This window comes from Lepus europaeus, chromosome 2 (genome assembly GCF_033115175.1).
Source record: "Lepus europaeus isolate LE1 chromosome 2, mLepTim1.pri, whole genome shotgun sequence".
Lineage (NCBI taxonomy): Eukaryota > Metazoa > Chordata > Mammalia > Lagomorpha > Leporidae > Lepus > Lepus europaeus.
The window spans coordinates 32,334,381-32,356,548 of NC_084828.1; the positions used below are offsets into that span (position 1 = coordinate 32,334,381).

The 22,168-nt window shown below is 38.0% G+C and overlaps 2 protein-coding genes across 3 annotated transcripts in view; both read left to right on the top strand.

Moving 5' to 3' along the window:
- SAMSN1 (SAM domain, SH3 domain and nuclear localization signals 1) overlaps positions 1-22,168 on the top strand; it is a 548,989-nt gene that overhangs the window by 197,365 nt on the left and 329,456 nt on the right. The gene's annotated exons all lie outside the window — the stretch shown is intronic.
- On the top strand, positions 15,319-15,906 carry LOC133750693 (RNA-binding motif protein, X-linked 2-like). Its single transcript, XM_062180346.1, has one exon. It carries the CDS (start codon positions 15,319-15,321, stop codon positions 15,904-15,906), a length of 588 nt encoding a protein of 195 aa, XP_062036330.1.

Genomic DNA, 22,168 nt, shown 5'->3' on the forward strand with positions numbered 1-22,168 from the left:
TTTTGTTTCCTAGGTGGGTCACTCAAAAGGCAATGAAGAACCTCTTACAATCTCTTAGTCTATCCTTTTAACTGAGAAAGAAAACCAAACTCTAGTTCTGCATCAATGTATTGTGGATATTGAAGCTCTTTTAAAAACCTTATAATAAATAGATTAGCTCTTAGCCAGCTTTACTATATAAATTCCTCTCTATCTTCTTTCTGTCATCTCTATCTATGTATCTATGTATCCACCTTATCTCTCACTCTTCAACAGACCCCTCATAACTTTATGTGTACGTTTATATTTTGTCCTTTGCTTTCCTCTTTCTCATTCTAGAACAACATTTAGACAACCTGTAAGTATCCATTTTAAGACATGACTACTCTTCTTTTTGCCTTAACAAAAATATAACCTACATTCCTTGAATATTTTGCATACAGAGAATCCCCCTCCCACATACAGTCTTATTATTCCTAGCAGTTTCATTTACTTGTATTGATTTAGAATTCTTAACCCTTAGTAACCTCAATTTTCAAAGAAAATGAAGAAAATGATGAAGCAGACAATTGTGAACAGTCACAAAGCAGCATTTTGTAGAAGACTAGCAAATTTATGAATGTGCCACTTCATAATTTCAGGAGCCACATGCTTACTTATGGAATAGCTTCTCAAAAAAAGAAGAGTATGTTTATTGATAGACCCAAATGTCTTTGTAGAAGCTAAGAAGCAAAAAGTAGGTAAATTAAACATAGGTTTAATAATCAATATTTCAACATTTCATCTCACTTATAAAGGATATAGATACTTAATATCTGTCATGTAATTTATGTAACCTTAAGGTTTAGACTTGCCAAAAATATTTTAGAAAAATTTGTGGGTTTTTTTTGATGATTTATTTATTTATTTGAAGGGCAGAGTGACAGAGAGGGAGAGACCGAGAGAGAGAGATCTTCCATCTGCTTGTTCACTCCAATAATAGCTGCAACTTCTGGGGCTGGGCCAGGCCAAAGCCAGGAGCCAGGACTCCAGCCTGATCTCCTACATGAATAGCAGGGGCCCAGGTTTTTGGGCCATCTGCTGCTGACTTCCCAGACATATTAGTAGGTAGCTAGGTTGGAAGTGGAATAGCTGGTATTGCTCATATGGGTTGCTGGCATTACAGGAAATAGCTTAACCCACTGTGCCACAATACTAGCCCCAAGAAATAAATTCTAAGCTATTATAGTACAAAACATAATTATTCTTTTTTTTTTTTGACAGGCAGAGTGGACAGTGAGAGAGATATAACCTAAATAATAGATATAACCTAAATTTATTTGACAAGTAAACCCAGGTAAAATAAAAATTGTATGTCTGGATTATAACCATTTCCAATAACACTGTCAAACCTGTTTTTCTTAAAGCAGTAATACTAAACTAATCTTATCTACCAAAGACTTTTCCCAAACCACATGAACTTGGAAAACATTGGATGAATTTCTATATTTCCCAGAATTTTATGCATATTTAATTTATAAGTGCATTTTAAAAAAGATTTTAGTTATTTATTTGAGAGGTAGAGTTACAGACAGAGAGGGATAGACAAAGAGAAAGGTCTTCTATCCGTTGGTTCACTCCCCAGATGGCTGCAATGGCAGGAGTTGAGATAATCTGTAGCCAGGAGCCAGGAGCCTCTTCCGGGTCTCATGCAGGTGCAGGGGCTCAAGCACTTGGGTCTTCTTTACTGCTTTCTCAGGCCATAGCAGAGAGCTGGATCTGAAGGAGAGTAGCCAGGACTTGGACTGGTGTCCCTATGGGATGATGGAGCCCCAGGGGGAGGCTTAGCCCACTATACCACAGTGCCAACCCTGTAAGTTCATTTAAAAAATATGTGGACTTTTAGATGGAGGGTAGAAGGAATCATTTATGCTTAATCTGCAATTTGTGTAACCCTAAATGAGAAATGGACTCAGAGGAGCCCGACAGAGGTGGCAGCCTAAGGTAATTACTATGTAAGTGCATCTCTTTTTAGGTACTACACAGTCCTTTCTCCCATGTCCCAGCTTTTACAGTACCCACAAGAGTCTCGAGATGATGAGGAATGCTCTCTGGTTGGTGAGAAGGATGGGTGGCCTTTGATTTACTCCTGGAGTCATATTATTGCTTTTGCAAAGATTTACTTTGTCAATTGATGATTATTAGATTTAATTCTTTCTTTGTCTTATTTTCTTGCAAACTTTTTCAAAGAATTGGACGGCAGCCTCCATGTTAACATGGACCCAGCCAGCCAGCCACATTTATTTCTTTGTTTCTTCATATCAAGAAGATTTCTGACTAAGTTGGAAACTGAATGATTTCTATGTTCTGGGACTTTTGGATTTAGAGCTGTGTGGCCTTGGAATGTGTGTTATTAATCCTCTGACAAGAGCTTTGAGATGGATTCCCTCCTTATGAAATATGGGAATGTCAAGAAGTTCACAGAAAATGAAAGCCAAGATAAGTTCATTTGCAAGCAAAAAGTTTTAAAATCCATGTGTAGTTTTTACACAATATGCATTTTTAAAAGATGTATCTATTTGGAAGGCAGAGTGTAAAGAGAGAGAACAATAGAGAGAGAGAGAGAGAGAGAGAGCGAGCTTCTATCTGCTAGTTCACTCTCCAAATGACTGCAAGAGCTGAGGCTTGTCTGGGTCAAAACCAGAAGCCTGGAGATCCATCCAGGTCTCCCACAAGTGTAGCAGGGCACCAGGTACCTGGGCCATCTTCCACTGCTCTCTCATGTGCATTAGCAGGAAACTAGATTGGAAGTGGAGCAGCGAGGATTCAAACTAGCACTCTGATATGGCATGTTGGCATTTTATGTGGCAGCCCCAATATGCATTTCCTGTGAACTTTTTGAGTATACTTATATATAGTTCCACTGTAGCCCAACTACCCTTCATAGGGAAGGCTTTTAAAATATCTCCCATCAGACCCTGTGTATCAGCCTCCCAAACATAGGTTTAATAATAATCAATATTTCAACATTTTATCTCATTTATAATTGATATATATATATTTAGTATCTGTCATGTAATTTATATAACCTTAGGGTTTAGAATTGCCAAAAGTATTTTAGAAACTGATTTATTTTGTAATTTTTTAAAAAATTCATTTATTTAAAAGGCAGAGTGACAGAGAGGGAGAGACAGAGAAATAAACTTCTGTTTACTTCCACAAGAGCCTAGAAGAGGGTCTGGCTAATTGTTATCTTGGTGAGGAGGAGTGTTTGCAGTCATGTTACGTGACTATGGAATAACTATAGGTGGGAGTATTTATGTCAGGTGTGGTTTGTAATTTTTATTGTAAATCTTATTTCTGCTATTTAATTTTGTCCAGACTCTTCTAGCCTTATCCATCATGCTTTTATCCTTTTCTCAATTTGACCTTTTCATGGGTACAAATAGGATTGTTGTTTAGGGTGGATCTCTCTCAAATCCTTTTAAATAGAGAAGCTTTCTAAATCAAAGATCTGTCATTTGGCCAATGATGATTTGGGATCTCCAAAGTTGGAATTGTTCCAAAATGTGATTTGAATCCAATCAGCCTTTTTGTGACTTAACCATGGACAGAAGAGACATCCCCCAAAAGGGTGCAGAAAAAGATACCCACATGATGTGATCCTAAGTCAGTCCTAAAGATTGCTACAGAGAAAGAAGGAGCTCGAGTCCCTGAAAGCTGGCAGTGATTGGTAGGATGCCGACCACAAAGGAGATACCCAGGTTACTTAGATTTCTGTCTTCAAGCCTCCAAGTTCTGTGCACAGACAGACTGCACAATCTACACCACTGGCAGACAGAAAATCTGGATAGAACATTCTCATTAAATCCATGTCAAACTGTCGGGCACAAAACTAGGCAAATAGGACCTAATGGCTTTTTCTGGGAGAGAAAGGATTTATAACAACAGTGTTTAAACTGAGAGTCACGATGCCACAGGAATTACTCACTATCAGTGGTTTTCACTGCTAATCTAATCTTGGAAAGTCAAAAGACAAGGAGAGGCTCTTACTGTCTACACTCAGCTGGACAGCAAGCAGAGAGCAGGGTGTCTGGCTGGTAAGGATGTTTATCTTTTCTGTCTTGATCAGAGGTCTTGAGATCTTAGCCACAGCCTTCAGAGTGATGGGGAGTGCCAGCCTTCCTATCTTACTGCCATACTGTTTAGAGAAGGAAACTGTATCACTGCAGATTAAACCAACAAAAGAAAGATTAGCAGGAGAAGTAAAAAAAAACAAAGCTTGTTTATATTCATAGGGGAGTCCATAGAATATTTGGCTCACAAAATGACTTATATGAGGTGCTTATATACTTGAAGGGGAAAGGAGAGGAGACTAAAGTCTTGAATGGGAAGAACACATGCTTTTATTTAGGAATGATCAATGGATTGGTAGGGGAACAAATGGGACCTAAGAATATTTGTGGCAATGTTGTTTATGCAAGGACGAGTTGTCTCTTTTCAGCTTCTTTATGCCAAAAATTCTCCTAGAGAGGGAATTTGTGATAGCTGAATTCTTATGGGAAACTTTGCTTTTAGGGAGATAAAGAGAATTCAGAAAAGACTCTTGAAAATGATATTTTCTGGGTTTGCCTGTAATCTTACACAAGTGATGCTTGGTGTACTAAATATAGCGTAGAGTATGAACTTACTAAATGGAGTAGTCGAACTAAGACTACTTACGTTTTATATGTAAAATCTTATTTGAAAGGCAGAGAGAGAGAGAATGAATCTTCCATCTTCTGGTTCACTGCCCAAATGTCCTCGATGGGTGGGGCCTGGCCGGGTCAAAGTTCCATCAGATCTCTCACATGGATGGTAAGAAGCTAAGTACTTGGGCCATTACTGCTGCATCTTGAGCACCTTAGCAGGAAGCTGTATCTGAAGCAGAGGTGGGACTTAAACCCATGCACACCAATATGGGATATGGTGTCCCAAATGGCAGCTTAATATGCTGTGCCACAACACCTGCCACATTATATGTTTAGTTTTAAAGCATGATTTGCTGTAGGAATATATGAAGGAAATCAGGAATCTTGGCTTACATTTCAGTTCCTCACAAAACTGTACAATCTTGAATCTTCTCTCTGGATTTGCCTTTTCCTTATGTGAAATGAGCCTCCTTACAGGGTTGCTGAGATATAATGAAATGAAGAAGATGAGAGAGGTTGGCACACTGGTGCATTCCATAAATTTCATTTGAACCTATGTCTTCTTGAATCCAACTTCTCATGACAGCAGTTAACTAACCTCCTTATATTTTCTCTTTGTTTCCATTCAATCTCTTCTACACTTTTAACACCATTTTAATCACAGCAGAGATGCAATAGTGTATTCTATTTTTTCCCACTGAACATTACCTGATGTATCTTTAAAATGAATTAGCACTGTGTTATCCCCTGTAAGGTCATGATACCATGTTGTCACTAAAAATTAGTCAAGTGGAATCACACAGTCGTTTGCAAGCACTAGATGTTTGTTTGGCAAGGTAGAAGCTTATACTTTTAGATCATAAATTAATGACTAAGTTAATCTTCCTTTTTTAATTAAGAAAAGTCAACCAAGCATAAATATTGATTAAACAGATGAGGTAGCAAAAGCAGAATATAGGTAATATATGTTACAAAAATTACTTAGCCTGTATGTCTCCATGAATAGTAAAGAAGAAATCAAGGTGATTATCTAAAATATATAGGCATCAAATCTAACAAAGCAATTTTTTAACCTCAGATAACCACATCTGCACCTTTTTTGCATGAATTATTTGTTTAATTGTTTTAATAATCCATTTAGCTCTTTGAAATTTTTTCTGAACCTTGGTTCTGTCATAAAAATGAATCTTTTCACTCTTACTATTTTATACTTGAATTAAGAAAATCGACAGAGAATGACTACTGAACTCTTTATATGAGATGTTGAAAATAAAGGCAAAATGCAAAAATAAAATTTCAAACTACCTCATATTATTTTGAATGGGAATCTCCTGTTGGTCTCGATGAATATTTCTTAGTTTTAGGAAAAATCTTAGGGAACTAGCATCTCAAATTATTTTTATGGGGTATAAATTCATCTGCCGTTCCCCCAAAGGACTTATCTTTAGAGAACAATCTATATTGAAATTCAGATTTTTTTTTCAGGTTAAAGATTAAACCAAGTGAAAGTGCTGTCTCTCATTTGTCCTCCCAAACCTGTTTGAATTTGGTGCCTTGTAATTTGAGTCTCTGTGGAAATCTTTGCTTTTTTCTCTCTTCACATTCCTGCTGCTCTAATAGTCAAAGAGGAAAGGGTATAATGTTTGTTGTAAAAATGCCAAACATAAATTGAACCACTTAATAGGTTTAATCCTAAAGAAAGGGAGTAAGATAATGGAGGCGCATTGTTCCTCTCAGAGAACAAAACAGCCTGTACTCCATTTGTATTCTGCTCCCTTTGGTAAGTACTCTTTTCCTCTTGCTTGGCTGTTTATGTTCAAACATCTAAATGCGTTTATCAGATTGCCTTTAGAGACTGCCTGCCTGTGAGGATTGGGATTTGCCTTCACTTTCAAAGATCACAGGATCTTGTTATAGAAAACATTCACACTGCTAGGGAAAGCTGGAGTCTCCACTTGAAGTATACAAGTGTCACTTGGATTCTAAGCTCTGCAATAAGGAGGACATATGGCTAGGCTCCTTCTGTTCCTCGTATTCTCACCATCTGAAAACCTGCAGAAAATTTTCTTAGCAAGTAACCAAACACGACAGAGTCCAGTGAAACGTCACTGGATTTATCCACCACTGATTAAACAATGCAAAACAACCTAAACATACTGAACTTTGGTTTAGAGTCAGCAGTTCTGTAATACAAACTTGGAGGAAGTCAAGAGAACTTTTGCAAAATTTCTAAGAAAATGCAATTGTGTACAATGTTTTACGGGATTGCTATTTCTGACTTGCTCATTATTTGACTGTAGACTTCTCTAAACCAGGCTAGTTCTGATCAGTTCATATCAATTCATGATAATTTCATTGTATATTTTTCTGTGAAGAGCATTATTTTCCCTGTATTCATGAAACTGATTTCTTTGTTGTCCCTTAAATTTTCACTCAGATATCACTGAGATAAAGCATGTACACTCATGTAACTCTCACCCTGCCTTGGTATTTTATCCTTAGCTCTTACCATTCATTTGACTATTGTATATTGATTAGTCTCTCACCTCCATTAGAATGTAAACCTTCTGAAAGCAGAGAACTTTGTGATTTTACCTATTCTGCTGCCCTAATGCCTCCAAAGACCCCGGCATATGGAAAGTATACAAGATATGTGAAGTGAAGAATTAAATGGAATTTGCTTGACTCTCATGTAAAACGTTGACCAAAGAAATGACATACATTGATAAATACCTGGTGAAACGTTGACACAATCGGTAAAAGAACATTTTATTTTCATTTGTATATTTTAAATATATTTGTTGATGTTTTATTTCATTTTCTTGTGTTTTGTTTTGGCTGGACATGACATGTAGGCATTCAGCTAGGAGGCTGCACGCTGACTAATGAGAAAGAGATAGAGATCTAGCCTGGCAATATTCGTACATCTATATGCATTAATTTTTCTCTAGTGACATTTTAATATATTTTGGTGAAGATATTTCCAAGATAATGAAGATATGTTGAGAGAGCATTGAAAGTGATGAGTCTTTTTTTCCATTATCAAAGACAAATACAGGTGTATAATATATGCAGAACACTGAAAATAGGAAAAGAAAATGAGAGAATCTCAAGTAATGAAAAGAAATTAAAGCTCTCCAATAATTTAAAGAAAGGCCAGACTGAAAACATAAATCTGTAGATTCAGCAAGGATATGGAGTGAGTGGACCAATGGCTTTTAGGATGTGGTTCAATTTGAAAAAAATATTATTTCCATTGCCAAGTATGGTTCATGGTTTAACAACCATTTCATCTTCAGTCTAATCATAAGAGCCAAATTCTGGCTCTATATATTCTGATGTGAGGAATGATTTATTCTTAGCTTATCTTTGAGATTTTAAAAAAGATTTATTTATGTATTTGAAAGGAAAAGTTACAAAAGGGGGAGGGGAGAGAGAGAGTGAGAGAGAGAGAGACAGAGAGACACAGAGAGATATCGTCCATCCTTTGGTTCATTCCCCAAATGACTGAAACTGCTGGGGCTGCCCCAGGCTGAAGCCAGGGGGCCCAGAACTCCTTCTGGGTTGCCCATGTGGGTGCCAGGGTCCTAAGTACTTGGATCATCTTCTGCCTTTCCACATGCATTAGCAGGGAGGTGGATTTGAAGTAGAACAGCTGGGCCTCAAACCAACATTTCAATATGGGATGTTGGTGTTGCAGGCAGTGACTTAAACCATAGTGCTGAAACATCAGGCCCTTTCTGTGTGGTTCTAACCATAGTATCATGGAAGGGTAGTCAAAGTAAAGGAGAGTTTAGCATATTTGTATTAGGCCCTACACTATACACTAAAATGTCCAGGTATCATTTACAATAAATAGCATAAAAACCACTTAATTCAAGAGTGCTTTGGGGCCGGCGCCATGGCTCACTAGGCTAATCCTCCGCCTTGCGGCGCCGGCACACCGGGTTCTAGTCCCGGTCGGGGCACCGATCCTGTCCCGGTTGCCCCTCTTCCAGGCCAGCTCTCTGCTGTGGCCAGGGAGTGCAGTGCAGGATGGCCCAAGTCCTTGGGCCCTGCACCCCTTGGGAGACCAGGAGAAGCGCCTGGCTCCTGCCATCGGCTCGGCGCGGTGCGCCGGCCGCAGCGTGCCTACCGCGGCGGCCATTGGAGGGTGAACCAATGGCAAAAGGAAGACCTTTCTCTCTGTCTCTCTCTCTCACTGTCCACTCTGCCTGTCAAAAAAAAAAAAAAAAAAAGAGTGCTTTGGACTCTGTCAAATGATCAAAAAAGATATCAACTCTTTTATAGTACAGTCATGATTGTCAGGCTAAGGGTATTTAATTATGAGTTTTTATCAGCAGGAACTCCTGAAACACAAGGTAGGGGAGAATCTGGACAGATCATTTCAAAGCTGTAACAAAAGTGAATGAAAACAACCATATCACCAGGTTTAAGAACTGAGACTTAAAGAACAGCTTTCATTGATCAATTTCTTTTGAAATTTGCTCATGAGGTAGGAAATTGAACTAAAAGATCTTTTCGAATACTGGTTATGCAACAGCACTATCAGGGCAAATTGATTATGTAGTTTGTACCCAAGAATATTTTTTTTAAGATTTATTTTATTTATTTAAAAGAGTTACAGAGAGAGGTAGAGACAGAAGAGAGTTCTTCCATCCACTGGCTCATTCCCCAGGTGGCCGCAACGGCTGAGCTGCGCCAATCAGGAGCCAGGAGCTAGGAGCTTCCTCCGGTCTCCCACGTGGGTGTAGGGGCCCAGGGACTTGGGCCATCTTCTACTGCTTTCCCAGGCCATAGCAGAGAGCTGGATGGGAAGAGGAGCAGCCAGGACTAGAACTGGTGCCCATATGGGATGCAGGAGTTTCAGGCCAGGGCTTTAACCTGCTGTGCCACAGCGCTGGCCCCTACCTAAGGATATTGATGATTAAAATCAGTTATTTTATCTGTATGTTAAATTGGGTAGTAGTTGCTAATACAAATAATACACAGAGTAGATCATTCTATATTTGTAGTTCTGTTATATATTTGGTTCGACTTATTATACAGTGAAATTTCTCTTTTTTTCCTAAACATTCAGGGGTTGGGCTGTTTAATGCCGTCACTAATGAATTGGTGTCCAATTATTTTGGTTGAACTAAATGAATGCAGAACTCTTCCCTTATTCGTTCTTTGACTTTCCACAGTCTGTTATTTGTGGTCAGCCATGGCCCAAAAAATATCAAATTGCAAATTTCAGAAATAATTCATGAGTATTAAATTGCACACCATTCTTAGTAGTGTCAGGACAACTCATGCCATCCTGCTCTATCCTGCCCTGGACATGAATCACCCCTTTGTCCAGTGTATCCATGCTGTGTACAGACCCACCTGCTAGACACATAGTAGTCATTTCAGTCTTCACCTGGACTGTCAAGGTATTTAAGTGCTTGAATTCAGGTAACACTGACAGTAACCTAATGCGACATCACAATGCCTATATCATTTGATTCACTTCATATACTCACATGAGCATTGCATTATCTCAAAATCATTATGATTAGAAGGGTGAGAATGATACAAGATATTTTGAGGAAGAGTGACAGGCCATATTTAACATAACTTGCATTGCAGTGTGTTGACATGTTTGTCTTATTTTGTATTCATTATTGTTGTGAATCTTTAAACTCTGTCATAAGCATGTATGTATAGGATAAAACATACTATATAAGAGAAACTCAAAATTTATGGAAAATGGATTTAAAGGATGTTTCTTTTTATAAAGAAATTGAAATTTTTGCATAATTTTTACATAGTACTTATTTTCCACAAACTTTCTGAAAAATACTATTTATATGGGGTTCAGTATTTTACATGGTTTTGTGTAAACACTGGTGATCTTGGAATGTGTCCTGCTCAGATAATGGGGAATTGCTATAGTCATAGAAGTAGACAAATAAGGAAGCAAACAGGTGTACAGGCAGAGGCATAAGTCTGCATTGTGGCCTTTGTCGTTGAGCTGATATTTACATCAGGAGTGGGATTGCTCAGTACCATTCCAGATTACAACTACATATAGTGGCCTTCTGCTGAAAAATTGTCTACTTAATCACATGAGGAAAGGAACAAAAAGTCACAAAATCAAATCAGTAGACTTTTCAAAACTCTGCAGGCAAAGTTGTCATATTCAATAGGAATTCATTTGTACATTTAACAAGATTGTTACAAGTCTTGATGTCACTCCCTCAAGAGACCCTTTATACATGTGTCTGCCTACAAGTCTCTCCATCATTTTTGTAAATTTGCCCAGGCTTTGGTTCTTCTTCTTAGTAACAGAAAATGTTATAGATATAAACTGACATAGGACAATGCCATTCTCATTGAGTTGTACCCAGTGTTTCAATTTTCTTTAGTTCAAATTCTCCCAATGTGGTCAACTACCAAAAGCAAACTTAAAACATGTAAAAATTGTTCTGAAATACAATATGTAATTTCTTATAATATGTAAGAGAACTTATTCTTTTATTTTTCCAATATGATATTTAACTAGTATAATATTTCTTTTCTGAGATAATTTAATGTAATTATACTGTTTATTGGAAGGTATATACAGAATATAAAATAGAATACAAAATATAATTAGAACTCAGTGGACTTCCAACATAGTTTTCTCTAACATCACATACGAAAAGGAAAAAAATTCAAATCAATATAAAAGCTTGTTTTCCTGAAACACCATCTGTTATTTTTGTTTGAATTATGCTTAGTGCTCTAAAGGTTATGGATGCTCTGTAGTAATTAGCATGATTGTGGAAAATGTTGTTACTTCTGTGTATGGGACTTCCCTGATTATACAACTATAAAGTTCCAGAATGATTTTTTTAAAAAAATCAGATGTGTGGCTAATTTTTTTGCTTCATCTATAATACAGGCAATACAATATTTGTCAGTTTGCTTGCTCTGAAATGCAAATAAAGCAAAAGCATGTTTTGCATATTTCTCATGTAATTGTTTTCTTTACACTATATATATATATATATATATGTGGACTTTAAAAAAGTGGTCATCAAATTGTTATCAAATATCTACAAATTCAATTGATTTTTCTAATGAGGGAAATTAATTTTCTTCTTAATTGCAAGAGATGTATATTCTCTTCCCCAAAAGGGGATAAACAAATTAAGTGTATTATATATGGTATACCTATCAGTAAATCGTCTGTATATTATTTTACTAGCTATAGAGCAAGGCTAAAAGAGTTGTCCAAAATATTTAATTTTATGGCATATAGTTATGGATATTTTATCTGGATATTAAGATTCATAATTTTTGAGCATGGCTCTTGTAATATATAACTGAAAAACAAAACTAATACATAGACCAAAGGCACTCATAGTTGGTCTTTTATTCTGACTATATTTTTCTTGTACCTGGAAATTCAAAAAACTCTGCAGGGCACAGCAGTCGTCTGGTGATGAACTTCATCAGACTCGGTGCTATGTCACTGGGCGCTATGGTCAGTGTCAGGGATTGCCACCTGGTTAATTCATCTAATGGTAATGATGATAACAACATGAAGTGTAGACTCAGTATGTACTGAGTGCTTTACATAAATTAACTCATCCAGTGATGACAACACACTCCTTTTGCAGGTTCTGTTTTTATCTCTATTTCACAGGTAACTGAAATCAGATACTCCATGGTTCGGGGGAAGTAAAGAGGAGATCTGAACCCAGGCAAAAGCAGGCACCTACCAAAAGCAGGCAGCTGAACATTGCCTTTTGATCATTTGCAAGGTCAAACTTTACGTTGGATAGCTAGTGCATAAATGAAGGCTCAGACTCAAAAATAATAGCAGGTTCCTACATGGTACCTGCTCTGCACAAAGCACTTTACAAGTCATCTATTTTCAACACACTCCCAAGAGTTAGATATACCTGTTATTTTAAGAGTTTTATTAATTATTTGAAAGGGAGAATTATAGAGAAAGAGGGAGAGGCAGAGAGAGAGAGAGAGAGAGAGAGAGAGAGAGAGAGAGATCTTTCACCTGGTGATTCACTCTCCTAATGGTTGCAATGGCCCGGGTAGGACCAGGCCCAAAATGAGGAGCCTGAGCTCCATCCAGGTCTCCTATGTGGGTGGCAGTGGTCCAAGCACTTCGGACATTTTGCACTGCTTTCTCAGGTGCATTAGCAGCGAGCTGGATCAGAAGTAGCAGCTGAGACTTGAACCCACACTCATATGGAATGTTGGCTTATATGGGATGCAGGTGTTGCATGTGGTGGTTTAACTCACTGTGCCACAACACCAGGCCCACGATAGATACACCTTTTATTTCTAATTTTTAATTGCAGAACCTGAGGCACAGGGAAATTTGTCTATAACTACTATAGTAATAGAAGCAGACTTTGAACTCAGACTGACTGAAAAATTCATGTTCTTTCCCACTATGGGATATTGTGTTCTATTTTGTAGACTTAAGATCTTAAGTAATATGTAAGAAAACTCAGGAGGAGGAGGAAACATAGAAAATGTCTATTAAAAGTTAAGATTCAACAAACATGGAATAAATTTGTAAACTTTTGAATAAATGACAATAATAAATGGACACTCAAAAATTTCATCTGCATCGATTCACTTGTTTTAGTTAGTACTTGTTATGTGTGGAATAACTCCTATTCATATGTTGAAGTCCTAACCCCTACTACTTCTTAATATGACCTTATTTGGAGATAAGAGTCTTTACAGAGGTAATTGAGTTAAAGTGATGCTATGAGGGTTGACCTTAATGCAATGTGACAGTATACTCAAAAAGGAGGAAATCTGGACACAGACAGGGAAGGTACTGTGAAGAGATAAAGGGGGAAGAAGGCTATTCACAAGGCAGAGAGAAAGCCTGGAACTGACAGTTCTTAGAAAAAAACATCAACCTGGCAACCACCTTCTAAAATAATATAACTATTTGCAGACCTGTAGCCTCCAGACTGTAAGGCAATGCATTTCTGCTCTTATTTAAGCCATCCAGCTTGTGGTACTCTGTTATAACAACCCTAGCAAACTAATATAGCACTCAAGATTAAAATGAGCAGAGGGGCAGGTGTTTGGTAAACGCTAAGAGACTGCTTGCATGTCTGCATGCCATATCAGAGTGCCTGGTTTGCAACCTGATGCTTCTGCTTTCAATTTAGATTCCTGCTAACATGCAGCAGGGAGATAGCAGATGGTGGCAAAGTACTTTGGTCCCTGCCACCCAAGTGGGAAACCTGGAATAGAGTTCCAGGCTCTTGGCTTCAGTCTGGCAAAGCTCTCTGGCTATTGCAGGCATTTGGGGGAGTGAATCAGCAGATAGATCTCTCTCTTTCTGTCTCTATCTTTCAAGTTAAGTGAAAGTCAATAAATTTCTTAAAAATTAGCAGAAAATAACTTTTAAATAGCCGGACTGAAATGCCAGAAATTAATGAAAAGACAGGACAACTCATGGACTCCAGGAAATTATAGCTAGCCTTTTAGTACTCTTATAGGTAGCCATCATCCAAAAAAACAGGCTGAGCTTTCAATGTTTAACAGGGAACTCCTATGTGACTATTTTGAACTGCGATGCTACTCTTCCACTTTCAGACTTCAATCAAAACACTGGCTCTTCTTGGGTCTGCAGCCTTTTGACTTTCAGCCTGGAATTTATATCATTGACTCTCCTGATTCTCATGCATGTGAACCCACAGTAGAAGTACACGTTGACTGTACTGGGTCTGCAACTTTCTGACTGTAGATCTTGGGGCTTGGCAGCCTCCATAGTCAGTGAGTTAATTCCTCACGATAAATCTCTTTCTATGTATGCACCCATTAGTTCTTTAAGTAAAGCTCAGTCTAAGAGCCTGCTGTGTAACATATCAAGTATTTACACTTCCTAATGGGCCAAAGTGAAATGAGCACATTGTAGACTCTCCAAAGGACTTATTGCAGGAGAAAAAGTGAAAGAGTAGTTAACTTCTGTGATAAAGTACCATTTAAGAAAAGAAATCTTTGCTTCAACCTGCTTATTCTATTTTGAAACTGGATTAGGGTAAAACTCTCAATGTTAGCCATCACTAGTACATTCGTGCATGGTGAATAGACTATCATTTAAAGTTGGATTTTTTGGATTTGTTTACTTGAGAGGCAATTACAGAGAGAGTGACACAGACAGGTCTCGGATCCAATGTTCACTCCCCAAATGGTCCCTATGGCAGGAGCTGGGGCTATCTGCAGCAGCCCGGAGCCAGGAGTCTCTTCTGGGTCTCCGGAGTGGGTGCAGGGCTGCAAGCACTTGGGCCATTTTCTGCTGCTTTCCCAGGCCATAGCAGAGCTGGATTGGAAGAGGTGCATCCTGGACAGGAACCAGAGCGCACATGGGAATCCAGCGCTGCAGGGAACGGCTTAGCCTACCACGCGGCAGCATCCGCCAGAAACGGTGGATGTTCAGTGACAGAACATTGCATGTGCAGAGTGCTGGCCAAGGACTTGACACTTTTGCTGGCGGCGGTACTGGAAGCGGAAGCCGTGTGTGCTCCATCCTCCACCAGAAGCGGAAGCCGTGTGTGCTCCATCCTCCACCGGAAGCGGAAGCAGTGTGCGTCTACGTCTTCCGGAAGGCGAGTGGCTCGGCAGGCGGGTAGGCAGGCGTCGTTGCTTTGTGTCCCAGCTGGCGGACATGAATCCGTTAACCAAGATGAAGCTGGTGAGAGAGCTGAGTGAAAGGGAAGCTGGCATGGTGCCACCTAAGGTGTCCTGGCACTCCATGTACCGGGACAGCGCTTGGGTCTTCGTGGGAGGCCTTCCGTATGCACTGACGGAAGGAGATGTACTCTGTGTGTTCTCGCAGTACGGGGAGATCGTTAACATTCATCTCGTGAGGGATAAGAAGACAGGGAAGTCTAGGGGGTTTGGTTTTATCTGCTATGAAGATCAGAGGAGTACGGTTTTGGCCGTTGACAATTTTAATGGAATCAAGATCAAGGGCAGAACTATCCGGGTAGATCACGTGAGCAACTACCGCCCGCCTCGGGATTCAGAGGAGGTAGACGACGTCACCAGGGCGCTGTGGGAGAAGGGCTGCGGGCCCCAGGTCCCCTCAGCGAGTTCCTCTGGAGGCTCCAGGCACGAAGTGCAGCCCAAGCTAGAAGAAGGGAAGGGAGAAGACCCACGGGAGGACTGCTACAGGAGTTACGGAAGTGAGGGCCCGGCGATGCCGCGACAGAGACCTGACTTCAAAAGGGAAAGACGCCCCAGGAACCAGTGAACATACCAAGGTAAAGTTTGAGTCTAAAGAGGGCAGAAGTCCCAACCAAGGCGTCCCGTGCGAGGATCCAGCCCAAAGCAGAAGTTGGAGAGGCAAGGGCAGAGTTCTGACACATCATAGCCCATTGGAAGGCACAGCTACACCAATTCCCCAATCCCTGTGACCACAGGGTAGATCAGGGTGCTCAGATCCTCATTCTGAGATGAAGCGTGCTATTTAAAATAGTTTGTGGGATGAAGTTTGTTATTAATTTTATAGTTACATTTTTAAAAAAAGTTGGAGGCAGAATTTCCTTAGAATGTGAACATTTTTTTTTATCCCTATAGCTGTTTTTAAAAATTTCATCTATAGTGGAAATTACATAACATAATTTGCATGACTCTGTTTGTAAACCCCTTGAAATTATGGTGCCTACGATTTTAAGAGTGGCTCTATGTAGTGGTTCACCATGTTGTTACTCCCTCCTATAGGGTTCTGCTTTCATATTGTCATTTTCTGTGTAACAGGATGTATAAAAGGTTAGGAGCTCTGTCCTGGGTCATCTCTCTATTCTTCCATACTTCTAATTATCTTAGGTCATGATGAGAGAAGGCCAGAGTGCATTGTGGTAACTTACTGCTATCATACAATTTAAAAAGGCACAAAAGTTATTGAAGCTTTTTTTTTTTTTTTTAGTGTTCACTCAACTGTAACTTTAGTGATAAAGTCAAGAACAAAGAATATGGAAAGCAGTATCAGTTGAAATACATGACTGGCCAGTGCCTCGGCTCACTAGGCTAATCCTCCATCTGCGGTGCCAGCACCCTGGGTTCTAGTCCCGGTTGGGGCGCCAGTTCTGTCCCGGTTGCTCCTCTTCCAGTCCAGCTCTCTGCTAGGCAGTGGAGGATGGCCCAAGTGCTTGTGTCCTGCACCCGCATGGGAGACCAGGAGGAAGCACTTGGCTCCTGGCTTTGGATCGGCGCAGTGCCAGCCGTAGTGGCTATTTCAGGGGTGAACCAACGGAAGGAAGACCTTTCTCTCTGTCTCTCTCTCTCTCACTGTTTAACTCTGCCTGTCCAAAAAAAAAAAAAAAAGCATGACTAATCATGGTAGATTAAAAAGAGTGTCTCTTATAGAACATTGTTGTTATTTTCTGTGTAGATTTACATCTATATAGTTATAGGTATGCACGTGTGAAAAATCTTAAAAGGCATGATATTTTATTCTCTCAGAAAAGTTATATTCTGGAGATCTTAGGATGTGTGAAATACTTTGCATTTCCAATTATGCTATATATTATTTCCTGGATTCTATTGGTGTTTGATGTGTGATTGATGAGAAATTCTTTGCTCTTCGTAATCTCATATTTTGTTTATAGACAAAACTGCATATAATGAACTTGCAAAGGTTGCTGCTTAGGAAGTTAACTTTAACATTTTGAAAATTGCCTGTCTAATTTAAATAACAAAAACTGTCAAGAGTCTAATATGTTGAATGATTTTGAATAGTGTGGTTTAGGACCAATTATTCTGTATGCAAAAAATCTATTTTGTTTAAAACTTTCCATAAAGAAAAATACATAAATAAAATCTCTACTAATTTTATTCTGCTGTACACAGAAGTTGCAAGTATTATAAGCAATGGGAGTATTGTTAATCAGCATTTATTTAAGATGATATTTGCTGTAGTAGGCATTTACTATGAGTTTTAAAGATCTTTCTTAATTGTATCTTTTAAAATTAACTAAAATAGAAAAAAAAGTTTTTAACCCATTTAGCAGAAGTAAACTGTTTTCATTTTCTTAAATTTTTATTTTTATTTTTATTTGACAGGTAGAATTATAGACAGAGAGAGACAGAGAGAAAGGTCTTCCTTCCATTGGTTCACTCCGCTAATGGCCGCAACGGCCGGCGCACCACGCTGATCCGAAACCAGGAGCCAGATGCTTCCTCCCAGTCTCCCATGTGGGTGCAGGGTCCAAGCACTTGGGCCATCCTCCACTGCCTTTCCGGGCCACAGCAGAGAGCTGGACTGGAAGAGGAGCAACTGGGACTAGTACCCGGCGCCCCAACCAGGACTAGAACCTGGGGTGCCAGCGCTGTAGGCGAGGATTAGCCAAGTGAGCCATGGTGCCAGAATGTTTTCATTTTCTCTCATTTGCTTTTAGACATTGTGCATGTGTATGCAAATTTTACATTGTTATAGGTTCTTTATCCATTTATTCATTTATTTATTCAAGAAGTATTTCTTAAGTGACTACTGAGAGTTGGGTACTGTGACTTAGGATTACAAAAATGAATATGACATGTTGGTTGACTAGAAGAGGTCATAATATTGTAGAAAGATGCCCATGTAAATTAATTTGGAAATATGTAAAGAGTTCTCTCTAAAGAGGATGAGTCAGTGCAACAAATGAGGGAAAGACTTGCAGGTAGGGCTTCTGACAGGTCCAAGATTCAGAAGAGATGCGAGTAGTTCAGCATCTGTGGGAGCAGAGAATCATGCATAAATGCGGTGAGAAATGAGATTGTTGAGAAAAGACTTTCTTGCATTCTATGCAAATGAGTTGAGCTTTGCATCTTTGAAAGCATTGATGATTTTAAATAGATACTGATATTACCAGAAAAATGAGTGTTTTTTAAAATAGCAGGTGATGAGGAAGTAGAGGGTGTATTAGGATGGGAAGGAACTGGAAGCAGTGAGATGAGTAGGGAGGTGATTGCAGCCATGTAGGGGAGATGACATAAGCTACATTGGTTTGGTTTAGGAGATAGAGGAGATAGAGCAGAACTCAGAATTTCCACAGACGTTTAGGAGGTGATTTTAGGAGAAAAGAGGAGTTGCAAATTTCTGACTAGAGAATACAAGAATAAGAACAAACTATCTTTTTTGTTTTTGTTTTGTTAAATGAGAAGAGGGGTGAGGAGTGGCAGGGAAGTTGGAATGATAGCAGAGAAGGCTAAGTTTATTTTACATCTTGTTGAAGTCAGCCATAATTACAGATTGAGGGTGACACTGAATTGAACTATTAGGAGATTCTTGGTGACCTGACCATGTATAGCTAAAAAGAAAAATGGAGGAGAATACCAACTTGTACTAATAAGTGAGCAAACAGAAACAGAAACTTCAAATTTTGCCTTTAGCTTATTTCTTATAGCAGTGTGCATACACTTTTCCTCATTTTAATAGCTGCCTAACATGCCATTTAGTGAATATAGAAAAATTTAGAAAACATGTGGAAGTATTTTTCCTTAAAATGGTAGTACATTGAGCATGTCTGTGCATATATTTATTTTGATGTTGTTTTTTGTACTATTTACATAGGATAAAGTCTCAGGAATTGAGTCATTGGATTGAAGAGCATGAATGTTTTTTGTTTCTTCCCACACATTTATTGTCATATATACATATTATATTAGGGAATTGGATGCAGTATTAAACAATTTGTGAGTGAAATAAAATGACAGAATTCTGAGTTGACTCAATGAATATGAGTAGATAAAATATGCATTCAGTCTGAGGCTAATTGTTTTCCTCTAATATAATCCATTTGAAATAAAGGTTGTTGTAGAGTTGGTGATACTCCCAGCATAAATGTTTCTTGACATCATAGTAATCTTGCTTTGATAGTACACATATCTTCTGTTTAGAATTCTAAAAGGAGGAGTAACATATTTGTTTCATCGTATGTTGGAAAACTCAGTTTTATTATTATTTCTGTTATGTGAAGGTGAAATTGACTGTATCATTAGTTCATCTGTGAGTTCTTGTTGACTTCTTGGATCACTTCACAGTAGAACCATTTCTGACTGGAAGAGCAAACAGGTTGTATTGTTGAGGCCTTATGTTTGATTGAGAAATTCATTTATTGTCTAAAATGTGAGACATTAAATAACCATAGTTTTTAAATTGAAGATAAGCTGCAAGTTAAACAATACCTGTTATCAGAGATGATCGTTTTCTAAGAATACATGTTTTTGGATACTTCCATTATGTAAAATTCAACAGTTTGTACTGAAATAATTAAGTTGTTTTGACAGGCTTGATGTTGATTTTACTGTCTTTTTGCCCTTAGTGTTTTTCCCTTTCAGTTTGTATGAGAGGAAGAAGACACACGATACGCCTTTGGCTCATGTGTCTGAATATGGCTCCACAGGGAAGACTGGATATTGCTGGAGTGATTGCTTTTTAGAGACCTTTTATTTTGAGCAGCTGTCTTAACAGCCTTCATCTTGTTACATCACATGAGATATATCTCTGTAATAGGAAGAGAGAGATGACTGAGCACTAGCTTTTGACTAAAACTTAAAATTACAAAACCAAAAGCAGAAATAAATGTCCCTGAAGTTATATTTTTGTAATATATGACAGATACACAATAATTTTGATCCTACTTTTAAAGTACTCCTCTATCCCCTGGAGTTTTTTGTTTTGTTTCATTCACATAGTCAAACTCTTTATTTGCCATAGACTGTTGCATTATGGCTTAATAATTTGAACCTTTTTCCAGAGGCATCTCAAAGGACTCATCTACCAAAATAGATTTTGGGCCTAACATTCTGAAAGTTAATTCAGTACTTCCTTTCCTATCATGTGTCTGTATGCAAATGAAGAGCCTCAGTTCATCAACTCATAATGTAATATGAGATAAATTATGCTTGCCTATCTAATTGTACTTGACCAGAGTACTTAGGCCTTGAGTCAAAACACAGCTTTATTTGTGATATGAAGCAAGATGTAGCTTTTGGCCTGTAATACTGAAGTCAGCTGGGAAAGTGATGACAGTGTCAACACCTTGCAAGCATGCTTAGGGCCTTAGAGTTTAGAAAATCACACTGCTCTAAAAGTAGCAGTAGCATACTAAAATAACACATAACATTTCAAAGCTAAATTCAAGTGACTGCATTGGTTATGATTAATAGAAACTATATCAATTGGTTGTTTTAGCCCTCATGCTGATTGGCTGAATTTATTAGTTGCTTTGGTATGTTCAAGAAATGATCCAAATTACCTTTTCATTTCATTAACTAGTCAGAGAAAAAGTATTTTGATTTGTTGAAAGGCAGAAGTTTTTCCTTAAGAGAAAATTTTGGCCACCTAAACTAAAACCTAATTGGAATTGCAGTATGTATTTTGAACTTTGTCTCATTTGACCTTTTACTGAAGGTCATTTTTTGACCATAAATTTATAGAAGATAAAAATTTATTGCTGTTAGGAGTTTTATTTGCTCAGTGAAGACTTCATATTTTTTTCCTATAAACATGTTTTGAAAGAATAGCATATAATAGATACAATTATGGAAACTAATATAGGGGAATCTGGATTGTACTCGAAAAATGATACTGAAAATACATAAGAACATAAAGGCTAGACAGTATTCAAGGGATGTGACATTCCCTTGATGGTTTGGTCGTTATGGTGAGATGGATTTCGAAGGAGGAGATCCCTCCCTTGACATTGCTTTCCTTTGGGGTCTGCTTAAAGATATGTTTGCTAGCTGGAAGTGTGAGTAACCCTATTTTAGAATGCCTTCTCATATTTAAACTCTGAGTAGTTGAATATGATTAAATAAACTTGAACATGGATTGGACTTGTATTGGGAGCTAAATTGGCAAGAGCAGAAATAGATTTGGATGTGACATTTTTATATTTTGTATAGGTAACTTATCAAAATTATTACTTCTCAGAAATTTTATTTGATATAATATTTAATCAGTAATATTAAGAATAAAGATTTTATATTTTATGCTTCTTAACCGGATATTGTTAAAGGAATTAGCATGATTTCTGTCCTTAGCAATCTTAGTAAGTAGTGATTAGCAGATAACATGGTAAACTGTTGAAGTAGTATAGGAATGTCTCAACAAAGCCTTGTGTTAAAATGCTGAAGAATTTATTGTGTAAAGAATTTCCACAGGTTTTGTTGTAGTTTTATTTCTACAGTGCATTTGACCAATTTCTGGAATGTTCTCTCAGCTTCTTGTTTTTTATCTAACAATATTTTTCAATATTTATTTTACTACTAATATAGGAAAAAAGGAGATCATTGTTAACATTAAAATATTAGTGAAATTTCAAAGGTGGAGGACATTATCTTTTCCTATTTTTCTTTATGTGTACTGTTTCTAATGTTGTGTTCCTGGCAGAGTTAGCACTCTTTTGGGAAATAAGTTTATTGAATAACCAAGTAATTTTTCACATAAAACAAACAAAGGTAGTGCCATCTGGGCTAATCTTTTAAAATTCTAATTACACTGATTTGATCACTAGGTATGAATTATC

Coding starts and splice junctions, on each gene's coding strand:
- LOC133750693 (XM_062180346.1), top strand. CDS start 15,319: ATGAATCCGTTAACCAAGATGAAGCTGGTGAGAGAGCTGAGTGAAAGG.